Genomic DNA, 13,779 nt, shown 5'->3' with positions numbered 1-13,779 from the left:
TTCACTGAACAAGCTGCATAAATTGGTGGTTCTTACATTTCTTCTGCTGTTAGCATTCTACTTTCTCTCTGCTGTCATCTGTCTAAAATTATTTTACCTTGATTTGGTCACATATATAATGGAAATTTATATCACAGAATCATTCAGGTTGGAAAAGACCCTTGGGATCATTGAGTCCAACCATCAGCCCTACTCTACAAAGTTCTCCCCTACACCATATCCCCCAGCATCTCATCTAAGCAACCCTTAAACACATCCAGGGATGGTGACTCCACCACCTCCCTGGGCAGCCTATTCCACTCTCTGACCACTCTTTCTGTGAAAAACTTCCTAATGTCCAGTCTGAACCTCCCCTGTTACAGTTTAAAGCCATTCCCTCTTGTTCTATCACTAATTACCTGTGAGAAGAGACCAGCACCAACATCTCTACAATGTCCTTTCAGGTAGTTGTAGAGAGTGATGAGGTCTCCCCTCAGCCTTCTCTTCCTCAAACTAAACAGTCCCAGCTCCTTCAATTGCTCCTCACAGGATTTGTTCTCCAGGCCCTTCACCAGCCTCATTGCTGTCCTCTGCACTCGCTCCAGCACCTCAATATCTCTCTCGTATTGAGGTGCCCAAAACTGGACACAATACTCAAGGTGTGGCCTCACCAGTGCAGAGTACAGGGGGACTATCACCTCCTTACTTCTGCTGGTCACACTATTTCCAATACAAGCCAGGATGCCATTGGCTTTCTTGGCCACCTGGGCACACTGCCGGCTCATGTTCAGCTGTTTGTCAGTTAGAACCCCCAGATCCTTTTCTTCCAGACAGCTCTCCAGCCACACCTCCCCAAGCCTGTAGCGATGCATGGGGTTGTTGTGGCCCAAGTGCAGGACCTGGCACTTGGCCTTGTTGAAGCTCATCCCGTTAACATTGGCCCACCGATCCAACCTGTCCAAGTCCCTCTGTAGTGCCTCCCTATCCTCATGCAGATCGACACTCCCGCTTAACTTGGTGTCATCTGCGAATTTACTGATGATACACTCTATGTCCTTATCAAGATCATCAATAAAGATGTTGAACAGAAATGGTCCCAACACTGAGCCCTGAGAAACACCACTTGTGACCGGCTGCCAGCTGGATTTAGCTCCATTGACCACCACTCTCTGGGACCGTCCATCCAGCCAGTGCTTGACCCAGCAGACCGTTCGCTCATCCAGGCCATGGGCAGCCAGTTTTTCAATGAGAATTCTATGGGGAGCTGTGTTGAATGTTTTTTGAAAATCCAGGTAGACAATATCTACAGCTTTTCCCTCGTCCAATAGTTGGGTCATCTTGTCGTAGAAGGAGATGAGGTTTGTCAGGCAGGACCTGCATTTCATAAACCCATGCTGACTAGGCTTGATCCCCTGGTTGTCCATTATATGACTTGTAATGGCACTTGAGATGACCTGCTCCATGACCTTCCCTGGCACCGAGGTCAGACTGACATGTCTATAGTTTCTTGGATCCTCCTTTCTGTTACTCTTGTAGATGGGTGTCACATTTGCCACCTTCCAGTCCAATGGGACCTCCCCAGTTAGCCACGATTTCAGGTAAATCATGGAAAGCGTCTTGGCAAGCACATCTGCCAACTATTTCAGCACCCTTGGGTGAAACCCATCCAGTCCCACAGACTTGTGTGCATCCAAGTGGTCTAGCAGGTCTCTGACCGCTTCCTCTTCAACTGTGCTGACCTCATTCTGCTTCCCCTCCCCATCTCCCAGCTCATGAGGCTGGGTGTCCAGGGAACAGCCAGTTCCACTGCTAAAGACTGAGGAAAAGTAGGTGTTGAGCACCTCAGCCTTTTCCTCATCCTTTGTTACTATGTTTCCCTCTGCATCCAATAAAGGAGGGAGAGTTTCCCTAATTCTCCTTTTGTTGTTAATGAATTTATAGAAACATTTTCTATTATCTATACAGCTGTAGCCAGGTTGAGCTCTAGCTGCGCTTTGGCTCTCCTAATGTTCTCCCTGCATAGCTTCACTACATCTTTATAGTCTTCACAAGAGACCTGCCCCCTCTTCCAAAGGTCATAGATTCTCCTTTTGTTCTTGAGATCCAGCCAAAGGTCACTGTTTAGCCAGGCCGGTCTCCTTCCCCCACTGCTTGTTTTTCGGTACGTGGGAACAGCCTGTTCCTGTGTCTTTAAGACTTCTCTCTTGAAGTATGTCCAGCCTTCCTGGACTCCCATATCCTTCAAGGCATCCTCCCAAGCGATTTTGTTAATCAGTCTTTTGAACAGGTCAAAGTTTGCCCTCCGGAAGTCTAAGGTGGCAGATTTACTAACCCCTCTCTTTGTTTCTCCAAGGATCGAAAACTCAATCATCTCATGATCGCTGCACCCTAGACGGCCTCCAACCTTTACTTCCCCCACAAGCTCTTCCCTGTTCACAAGAAGCAGGTCCAGGAGAGCACCTTCCCTGGTCGGCTCACTCACCAGCTGTGTGAGGAAGTTATCCTCCATATATTCCAGGAACCTCCTGGATTGTTCCCTCTCTGCTGCGTTGTGTTCCCAGCAGATACCCAGAAGGTTCAAGTCCCCCACAACAGCAAGTGACCTTGAGATTTCTCCCAACTGTTCCTTCAACAATTTTTGTCTCTTTGCTGTCTTTTAATATGCCCTTTTTAGGCTAAAAACTTTTTTATTATTGTAAATAATTATTGTAAAGTCACTGTAGTATTTTCTCTAGAATGATATATGGGTATTACTATTAACAGAATCAAGGCTGCCATCACTAAAGCCTAATGGCAAAACTATGTGAATAAATAAGTAAAAAAGACAAACAGAAATTATGATAAAATTGTTATTCTGTTCCTGATGAGTCATTATGTACAAAATTACATATGCACATATAGAAATACAAAGATTTCTTTTCTTTTTTTTTTTTTTTTTTTTTTGTAGTCTCAGATTTTCAGTATGACTTAGAAAGTGTTACAATTTCATCCTCTACCGTATCTCTCGGGTTCATCTGGTTTTGTAAGTTCATATCTGGAAGCTATAATACAACTGTCTTTGACATCCCAGGGGCAAGATATAGTACATTGGCTGTGCCTCTCAGAAATTTTTCAGGAAGGTTTTTGATTTGCACAAAGTATTCTGAAGTGTCATACCTTCCTGTCTGTGGCTGAAAGGTAAGGAGGGATGATTTCTGGGCTACTCCTTTAATCTCGCATCCCATGGCAGCATGGCTGTTTTGCTCCATGCTAACTTGCTGTTCAAGATGGCCCACATTCCGGTGCCACTTCCTCCTTCCCATTTCCATGTTTCTTAGCAACAATGAGCAGGTATACAGGAAAATAAACTTCTGCTTGCCTATGCCTATGCAAACCAACGTTTTGTGGCACTCCGGTGCAAGGGGACTCTTTTTTCCACTTAATCAGTTATTTAACCTAGGGGGTTGAGGAGTATGAAATTACATTGAAATACCTTTCTCTTTCTTGAAATAAAGAGAATCCTGACATTTGTCATCAGCACCTAAAAGTTTAAAACACTATTTGTAAAAAAATAAAATGAAATGTTGCTTTCAAAAGGTCTTGGAGCCTACTAAAATCAATCTCAGTTGCCAAAAAGCAGGAAATGCTTTAAAACTCAGTGTGCTAACACAGATGTTAAATCTTAAAGGATTCACATATAATTTATTCAATACATTAAATTTACTATATGTAGTATAATTTCAGAATGTGCATTAAAAATACGTTATGAAATCTCATTCCTACCTGCTGAATGGCTGCCAAGTTTGGTAATGCAAGAACATTTTGTTGTTTTACCCCTTCAGCACAATCCTGCATTCAATTTTTTAATATCCATAAAAACTATAAAAGTCTCAAGACTCCAGATTGGAACTTTAAAAACTTTGAAAGTCACAGTGCAACAGTTTTGGGTTTTTTGAATAACTCTCTAGGAGCAGGACTAAAAACCCTACTTCCGAACATAGTCAAGTTTTGAGTTGCTAACTTCCAGGTTTGGAAATACATTTTCCTCTATAAACCTGCCTCTGTTAAATATAAACCAAGTGAATGGTTTGTGACATTTAGAAATCTTTGCAGAAGACAAAGAGGGGAATGCACAGGTGGATGGGTAGGTGGCATTTCTGAAAGTTCAGTCTTGGGCAGAATCTTGTGTCATTGAAGTCAGTGGAGTGGCCCAACACTGAACATTTGTGAAAGTCTTAGTAGCTCTAAATTCTTCTCTAATATGCTTACCTTTTTATTTCAACATTATTGTATTCTGACAATTTTCAATTACTATTTATTTGCACAGTCAATAAAATAAGCTAATTAAAACTCTGGCTACTCCATGAATTGGCAGGGTATGTACTTCTCACTTTTTTATATACTTCAGGCCAATATATTTGAAATAAAATTAAGTTGACATCAACTCCTTGAAGCCATATAAAGCTTCATATATTACCTGGTTTAGGTATGAAATTATATATCTATCAGTTCTTATTGATTTCCAAACCCTGAAAAATTTAGGATGATTTGATGTTTATTTTCATACATTTCACACTGCTTATTTTATAAGAAACTGTAATTTTCTAACTGTGGATGAACAGTAAAAACTGGTTCTGAACAAATGAAAGCACATATAATGTTATTCCCAGGAGAACTGGCTGTTACATGCAGTAATTGGTGGCAAGGCACCTCAGTGTCCGTAGCCAATTAGTAAAGTTGTCCATACGGTGCTGGACTTCTTGTATGAGCTGCTGGCCTATCACTTCATATGAAAGCCTAACCAGGATGGCTTTAGTCCCCAGAAACCAGCTTTTCCTTTTTGGTGAGCCAAAAGGGAAAGCTGTGTTGAAAGGAAGTCCCTTTTTAATATTTTACTCTAGTTTTTCCCACAGAGGGTGATCACTCTCTGAAGCTGACTGTTGTCAGGAGCCTATTGGTAAAATAGGCAGCTCCAACAATAATGGCTGCAAGGACGAGGGGTCATGATTGTGTGGAAAGCAAGGAAAATGGTTACTCTGAAGTATAGAGAGGTATAAATCTTTCTTAAGTGGCTTTACATATTTGCTGGAAGCAAGGATGTCATTATACCAAATCATGCCTTAAAATTTCTGGTAACCATCAAAACCACCACTAACTCTGTGGCTGCTAATTTGCTGCTAATGTCTTGCTGGTATACTTCTCTGTGGCTACATTCTTTGCATTTACGATCCTGACACTTTCTTTATGGCCTCTTTAAATTCAGCTTTTGGACTCCAGCATACATGTTCATTGGGAGTTAATTAGGCAGGCTGCAAGACATCCTCGCCAAACAAGTCACAATATTTTGAAGCCATTCCATTGCTGGACTGATGTGAACAATAAGGCAATATTACTCATGTTTGTTGACATATATTATTATGGTTATTGCCATTATACCCCAACTCCCCAGAGTATTGTTTAAATACATGATGTAAGAGATGAAAGCAAGCAGATAATGAAACAGAAAAAAGGAAATATCATGTAGTTGTTAATTTTTGGCATTGTGTAATTAAACTATCTTCTTTAATGTTATTTTTGCCAGTATCTAATTAGCAAAGCCATCTGCCGAAGAAGTGCTGGACCATCTGTCTGGAATACTGTTCTGTTCGTTTTTTGGTTCTTGACTAATTAACTTCTTTCTCTATGAATGTAATAGTACATTCTGTTTCCACACTTCAAAGAAGTTCATATATAAAAATACATATGAATGTGTACCTGTCTACATATATATGTTATGAGCATCTGTGTAGCTATAGGAGCATAGTTCTTCCAGGAGATCTGATTGTACTCAGTTATGTGTGAGCTTCCACTGTAGGTGAAAGCCACAAGTTTTTTTGTTAACCTGTAAGTACAACTAATACATACCTCACCTAACACATTCTAATTGACCAGTCCATTCTTAACTGTGTTCAAATTTCCTGTCCTCATTTACTGATTAAAGTTGTAATTGTAGAAAGGGGCTATATTAAAGTTAATTACTTAGGGTTTTGATTTTTTTCCCCCTTTAGTATTTTGTAATTTTTCAGGTAAATTATAGTATAATTTAAGTTGGAAGGGATCTCCAGATGTGTTGCCCGGGGACTTATTTTGTTGCTGCATGTTGGCCATGAAGAGAACGTCTTGACAGTTGTTTCTTAAGTGGGAGGGACACGTGGAAATTATTCACTGCTTCTACATTTCCCATGATTCTCTTTTAGTGTTCTTCTAAGGTATTTGGATAAATCAGTTTAGATTGGAGATTTTCTTTCGGTTTCCATTGGAGCTAATTTCTTTGCATTTATTTATTTTGCCTGTTGAAGAAGATACAGTAGTTTAACTTTTAAGCAAGACTCTTATTATTCATTTGAACAGAGAAATTACTGAAATATATTTGTTGTTCCAAAGAATAAGATTAATTTTAATACTGTAATTTTTAAGTCAACATAGATGGGTGTTGCATCTATATTTTTCTTCATTTTGAAGATAATAGGTTCATTATATAGCTTGAGTTGGAATTTGTTTCTTCTCTAGCTGGAATTTCTCTCCTCCCACTGCCCCTTGAAAATGCTGGGAGGGATTTAATCTGAAGTTTTTGAAGCACTTTACACATCAATGATGTAATGTTTAAAACACTGATACAGTTATTTACAATTGAGCTTTTACAAAAAGATGCCTGCCATCAGTCTGAAACTTGGGTTCAAACTTAGAGTTAAGTGTGCACCAAAGCCATGTTTCTGTTCAGTCTTGATTTTATGTCAAAACTGTATGGAGGTTTGTGTATTTTTTTTTAACTGAAGAAAACAGTACGTGTTCAGAAGTCAACTGTGACTTCCTCATCAGACTATGGTAGGTCAAGTTCAAGTTGTACCTGTCAAGTTCAGTCTTTAGAGTTGGCCACAGTGCCTTCCACAGGGCTAAAAATCTCTGCAAACATTTTGCACTTACTGGTGACTGTTACATAATTAAGATTTATTTATGTCTACTAGAATGTAGTTATGCTGAAGATTGGGAAATTAGAAACAAATTTAGTCAAGGCATTAAATTTATAGAGGTGCTTGAAAGACTATATTGATAGCAGGATTTGTAAAAGGCATGCCACTGTAAATAGTGTCAGCCTGCTATCAGAAACAGACTGATGTGCTACCTTAAACCCTACTCCTTAACCTATGCAGCTACATTCTTTGTGAAGATGCGTAACAGTAGATGTTGTCCTGCCCATCCTTATTTTCTTTAGCACTAATGTTCAAGATCCCTGTTTCCTCTTTCCCCAGGGTGAACAAACTTGAGTGTCTGTAATTTGGTTCAATGAATTTTGTTGCCAGCTTAAGTAGAATTATAATATTAATTAAAAACAGTACACAGAATGCTGAAGGTTGTATTTTGCCATGTGAAAATTGGAGCTTCTTATTAAGAAATGTAGGAAAGAAAAGATCCTAACAGGATAAATTTAGCTGTGTAGGCCTTCATAGTGAATCAGATATCCAACATGGTATGCATATCATATTTGCACTGCTCATCTGAACTTCATGGAAATGTTAGCAAACAGTATCAAGCAGGAGAACATGTCAATTTAATGGGATCAGTGGATAACAGTAACATAAGTAAACCTGGTTTTGCGCTTGCATTCTGAAATAACAATATCCACATGTGTCTGGTCTTTCAGAATTAAAACTTTAAAAGTCTTAATCTTCTACTGACAAAACCCATATTGTTATTATTCTGTTGGGACATTTTGTTTTGTCTTTTTGTGGTGAAGATTCAGGACATGTTTTTCTCCTCTTTCTTCAACATTGAAATGACATTTAACTTGAGTTTTCCACCTGTTTCCCCCTGTACATTACTAGTAGGCTGTGTTGCATATCCGAATTTCCATTTTGAGGGAAAGTCTCCTAAATTTCCTGAAGATTAAAAGAAAAAACTTAGCTACATATAGAAATGTCTATACCTGCTTTTTTAATTTAACCAGCAATAGGACATGTGTATGCATTACTGAACTATGCAGCAACCCTAGGGACCAAAGTACAACTGTTTGAACTACTCAGCTCTCTTCAGGTGACTGTGTAATATACTTCATTTGCAGCCTGCTCTGTTATTGTCTCCCCCAGCAGTGGAACCCAGGGCTATAGGATGGCACTTAGCTTTGTCACCAGTGTGTCTGCACTTATTTCTTGTCCAGACAATATTACTCCTATGACACACATTGCCATGAACAGGGTTTTCCCAGAGTTTGCCATTTGGTTAGCTTGCAAGCATATGTATTTATATATAGTTACAGGAGTTTATTCTGCTTGGGTTCTTGTATGTGCTGTTAACTATGGTATCCAGAAATTTTACATAAGGTTTTAATATTTAATATCTTTAAATCTATGCATTTTGTGGATGTCAAAGAAAGAAAAAAATGTTTATTTTCAGTTATACTAATAATAGTATTAGTGGTTTTGTGATGGGGTCATAAAATTGTTAATATTTAATATTTGAGAGGTCTAGCTATGACGTTTTCCCTAACTCAAAGAATATTTGATTAAAAGCTAACAGTCTGTGATTGTTTCCAACTCACCACTTCTGAGCTAAGGTAATACTGGATGTGCCACTCCTACAGGCTTCACCAAGAACCATATCTCTATATTGTCACGTTATTTACTGTTTGCTTCCTTCTTAGAAGTGTGGCAGTTAGCAAGCTCCTTATGGAGTCCATCTCTCCAGGGATGGATACCTGGCTCTGCTAACACTGAAATGATTGTTTTTCTTCACCTCTTTCTTTTTTTCTGAAGCAGTATTTAGGCTGGGTCTCAGTGATCACTTGACAGGGAACAGGGGAGCAGAGGGAGAGATGCTGTCCCAATGTTCTCTCACTATGACAAGAGTTAATAAAATTTCTGCCTGACTTGTTCTAAATTTTACTTGCATTATTATGTGCTTGGAGTTTCCAGATTCTCCAGCCATGACCTGCTTGCAGAGATGCATTGTATGCTTTTCTCAGATTTTGTGGAAAGTTTGAAGAACTCTCACTTTTGGCTTCTGAGTTTCCCATCTCCAAAGTCTGTTGATTTTCTTTTCCAAAACTTTCAGTGCCTGAGAAATGTACTTAATTTGCTTGATTTGTGTAATTTTTGCATTTCACATCCTTCTCCTTCAAATTAGTCTTTTACCATGGACTTAGAGCCAATTGAAAGCTGGACATTTTGTCACTGAAAATTGATTTACTGAGAAACTTTATCTTTAATCCAGTCTTTCTGTCTTCTTACTTCCTGCTGTTCATGCTTGGCATATTCTTCTCAGTTCAGTTTTGGCAAGAACTTTCCTTCAAACTTTCGTTTTAAGCACCCATATTCCAATAAATCTTTCTGCTCTGACCCCCTACTGGTAACTCGTGTGTTTCTCCAGACATTTGACATTTTTTGTGTCATTTAGAGATAATCAGATACTTGTATCTAGTGCCATATAAAATATAGGTTCAGGGTGCCCTAATGGGTTGATTAGGAACTTAGGCTGGTCATCCAAGAGCAGTCTTTTGTACTGTGATCTCCGTTATGGACGTAAATTGCTTTTTGCATTGAAGAGTCAAAAGAGTTAAGTCATTGCTGCTTTTCTGTCTAACTCAGTATGGGATTTCTTTCATGCTGCTAGATAGTTTTTTATAAATGCTAGGGTCATTCACAAGTGGATTCTTCCAAAAGCTTTCAATATATTCCCCAATATGCTGTAGTTGTTCATCTGCAAAAGCAAACACAGTAAATGAGAAGGTTTGGGGTGGAGAAAGAGAGTAATGGCATTAGTTTTTATAAGTCTTTTTTTTTCCTCTGAAATGAAAAAGCTCATTCTTGGGCTTGTTGAAACACTAATCAAAGAGTATTGCATAGTATACTCTGAAAGCATTTTTCCCTTTAGTTTAAATAGGCTTTCACCCTATTATTTATATTAATTATAGAGTTCACTTGCTATTAATATAGTCTCCATTAAAAGACAGGTACAAAAAATTACCTATATTAAATCTGAATGAATGGTCTTTCATTATTTCCTGGTAAATAAAAAGGAAAAAGCTGTGGTTTCAATAAGTAAGCAGCAGTGGTTAATTTAGAAATCTCAATTCTTGCTGATAAAACATAGTGCTTTGTGGTATTTTTATCTAAAGAACAAATGGATGTGCACTGTTGAGGTGAAAGAATGGAGAGTGGTTTAAAATGCACTCTGACTATACAGCATATACAGGCATTCAAATATGTACATGTATTGGCATATAAACACCAAGCACACAACCTGCTTCACTGAAGAATAGAGTTCGTAAATCATAGCTGTTGAATGTTAAATACGGAAATAATTGGAGCTAACTCATGCAGTGAAACTGTAGTAATGCAGACTAGGTGTTACAGTCCTGGCATAAATCTGTTGAAGCAGAGAGACCGCTCAAAAGTGAGGACAAATCGCTTCTTTGCAGTGCTCCATTTCAGTATCGTCTTGTATGTGTCTGCCCACTGCTCCTTTCTCTGAATGGATGCTTTAGTGCCTCTGATCAGTGCTGCAGTCATACCTTGAGAAACTAAAATCTCCATTTGATGCTTGAGATAAATACTGCAAAACAGCAGCAGGGCACATTTTCCTACGATACAAGTTCACCTCAGATGTTGTGGTGATGCAGCCTAACTTTGCTGGGGAGAGAGGGTCAGCCTTTCTCTGTGTTCTTAACTGCTTGCCTTGATAAGATTCATACAAAAGTGAGTAAATAACATCAAATGTGATTGTGGTTATTTCTCCTGTAGCGGTAGGTACAGTGACTCATGGGGATGGCCAGCTTCACTTTGGATTAAGACACTGAAGAGCCATCAGCAGCAAAACTACATTTCTAAGGAGAAAAGCTTGTAAGGTGATTATGGAAAGAATCACCCACAGCTAATCATCAGTATGCCTGAAGCACATATCTCAAGCATGGGCTTAGATAGCTCTGAGGTTTATATTTCCGTGTTTCCTGCATTTCTAACTAATTCCTGTTGGTTGCAGGCAGTGGAATGGCAATGTGATGAAGCTACTAAAAGAGCCTGTTACAGCAAAGGCAAATCAAAGGTAAGCATGAGACAGCTGTTCTGCTTTAATAAAATTTATGTGTTAATAGCAGGAGTAATTCAGTGTATAAATCTCTATGCATTTTTATTGTCTTCCTTTCTGAAGAGAGTTGAGGAAAGGAATCTGACACATGTGTAAGCAAAGGAATAAAAAACAATATAGGGAGTGTGAGGTGAGAGGTACAGCCACGTGATTTTTTTCTGAAATGATCAAGAACTTTTGTTTTCAACAATTTACTGTTTTGACTCTACAACATGTCATATGTAATGGGCTGTATTCTCACTTCATTTTCAGTGCTGTAAATCTCGAATAACTGTGTAATTACTTTGTAAAATCCTCAATTTATTTCCCTGTGTATTAGATGCAATTTTAGGAACATTTATATTTCATATCTACTGATGCTATGAAGAAAATAATGTGAAATTCACTAACTTTTTAGACATGGAACTTGATATATTTTTAGTATTCAGAACCAATTCCTTATCTGGCCAACTACAGTGTCTTTTATTCAACACAGGTAAGTGCAGTGCTAAGGTAGAACCTGTATGAATGCTGTGTTCTTTAGTGGCTGTTCTAAACTGAAGCTAGTTATCAAGTTAATGATAAAAGCAGATAGAAATACATTCAATCTATGTCTGTAATTGTTATACTGTTTAATGATTAAAGTTAACTGAGTTAAAACATAAAGGAAAAACATATCAAGAGCAACTACAGAAGAGCACACTTACTTTCAGGGCCCATGTTCGGTGGAACATGTCAACATAAGTTACTGATGTGCAAAACTCAGAAAAAATCCCAAGCTTCAAAAATGTATTCCAAATGCTTCTACCATCTAGTAGAGGAGGAGTCTCTTCTGCGTAGTCATCTAATCACTGACTTTTTAACTTCTCCCATTAAACAGTTCATTTCCAGTTTTTTTTACTAAATGCAGAACACAATGTTTCAGTGTACCCGTGGCCTATCCATTTCTGTTTGAGATTAAACAGGAGGAATGGCCACGCTTCAGAAACAGGGCTATGTTATACCATGAAGAGAGAAAAAGACAGAATTACTTGGAAAAAAAAGCAAGTGTAGTGAATGTGCAGTGTAAAGCTTCATGCATGGAAGATGATTGCTTTTATGAAGAAATAGTTTACAGTACTGGGAAAAGTCATTAAGAATGGTGTTGCCTTCTTTGTCCTTCTCCTTTCCCTTTCTTTCCATCCCAGTGTGGGAAACATATTTAAGAGTTACTGCTCACTTGCTGTTAAGGTGCAGGATTTGCTAGGTATATAGAAGGAATTAATAGCTAGAGAAAAGAAATGAGTTAGATTTTACTTAAAGATTTCTAACTTGAATAGACAAACTCTGTTGACTCAAGTTATGTGTGAAGGCTTTAATGGCATAAATAGCATCTAGCAAGTGTTCTGATCTACAATCTTACTTGTCAGTGTGGAGAAAAAAGAAAGAACTTCTGGGACCTCATACTTTAAACAAATGTTTTGTTTTGTAAGTTGTAATTTCTCCCTGGAAGATTTATGCTTCTTCATGTAATATATCCCTCAAGCCGTCATCCTTAGTTTTCAGATGACAATACTCTGAAGTAAGAGAGCATGTTCAAGTGACAATATGACAAGTTACATTGGTGAAGGTGCATATACAGTAGAAACTATCATCGTAGGAATGCAATGTGTAACTAAAAGTTTACGTGTCTGTTTTACAGTGATTTTCCAAGTTTAAAACTGTGAGAATAACATTGAGCTTGTTTGAAAGTCACATGCAGGGGCTGTGATCTAACATCATGGATGAAAGTAATGGTAAATTTGAGACTATAGTAGTGTACTTTTGAATATTATGTTTACAATATGATTTGTGGTGTAAGATCCACATTCAGTTCAATGGTGCAGAAGCATACATTGCTATTAAATAATTTTGCAAGGAGAAATACTCAAAACCGGTGAAATGCATTTAAGAATGGACCTTAGTGTAGTACATATGTGCAGATTTTCATTCATGCTCATCACACCCTTTTGAAGAAGCTGGTGACTGGAAGTTACGCTGTCACTGTAAAATAGTATAAACGTTATTCTAATAATGACCTCTGAGATTGTTTCTTAGTATTGTTATTAGTTGGATAAACATTTAGTGTTTCATTTGTATCCATAGCCTTGTTCCACATGATCTAGAAGAGAAGTACAGTCCTCATATTTGATTACTTTTGAAGGTAACCCTGTGAGGAAATAGCTCTTTTCTTAGTGTTACCATAGGGCTTTTTTTTTTCGGTGTGCAGACTTTGTGGCCTGAAAGGTTCATGTAGGAGAATTGCTGGAGAATGCAAAGATATTGACTGAGGTGACCTACTCAGCTGGAATGGCGACTGTCGTTTTGAACTTTTCATGCCTCTTTTGCTTTCACTGGTGTGATCGATGTTAAAATCAAGGGATAAATTTAAGGCCAGAGAAAGGATAGCCTAGTGATGTTTGTCTTTTATTGCTTTATGTCCAAGACTAAAACAAGGTCACTATACTCTCTGTATAAGGAAGACTTATGCATGCAGGTGAGGAAAGCACCTTGATCTGTGGCGTGCTTGTCTTCCTAGTCAAACCACAACGGCCTTCCCTTGGAGAAGGTTTTCCCTTGAGAATTATCAGACTATGAGGAATTCAGTCCAGTGCTACAGTGAACTGTCCCTCTTCAGAGGAAATCCCATGGGAGACACAATTCCAGTTACTGTTATCAGAAAGACTGCTTGCTTGCTTGCTTATT

The 13,779-nt window shown here is 38.4% G+C and overlaps 1 protein-coding gene across 4 annotated transcripts in view; it reads left to right on the top strand.

The window, feature by feature from the left end:
* SEMA5A (semaphorin 5A) overlaps positions 1–13,779 on the top strand; it is a 353,854-nt gene that overhangs the window by 185,581 nt on the left and 154,494 nt on the right. For all 4 annotated transcript variants that reach the window (XM_074825752.1, XM_074825742.1, XM_074825761.1 and 1 more), the window contains one exon: positions 10,972–11,034. In XM_074825752.1, the coding sequence (XP_074681853.1) occupies positions 10,972–11,034 (63 nt within the window). The remainder of the gene's footprint in view (positions 1–10,971; positions 11,035–13,779) is intronic.

This window comes from Strix aluco, chromosome 1, assembly GCF_031877795.1.
Source record: "Strix aluco isolate bStrAlu1 chromosome 1, bStrAlu1.hap1, whole genome shotgun sequence".
Taxonomy (NCBI): domain Eukaryota; kingdom Metazoa; phylum Chordata; class Aves; order Strigiformes; family Strigidae; genus Strix; species Strix aluco.
Note: the sequence above shows the minus strand (reverse complement) of the source record. Positions and strands in the feature narration are given on the sequence as shown.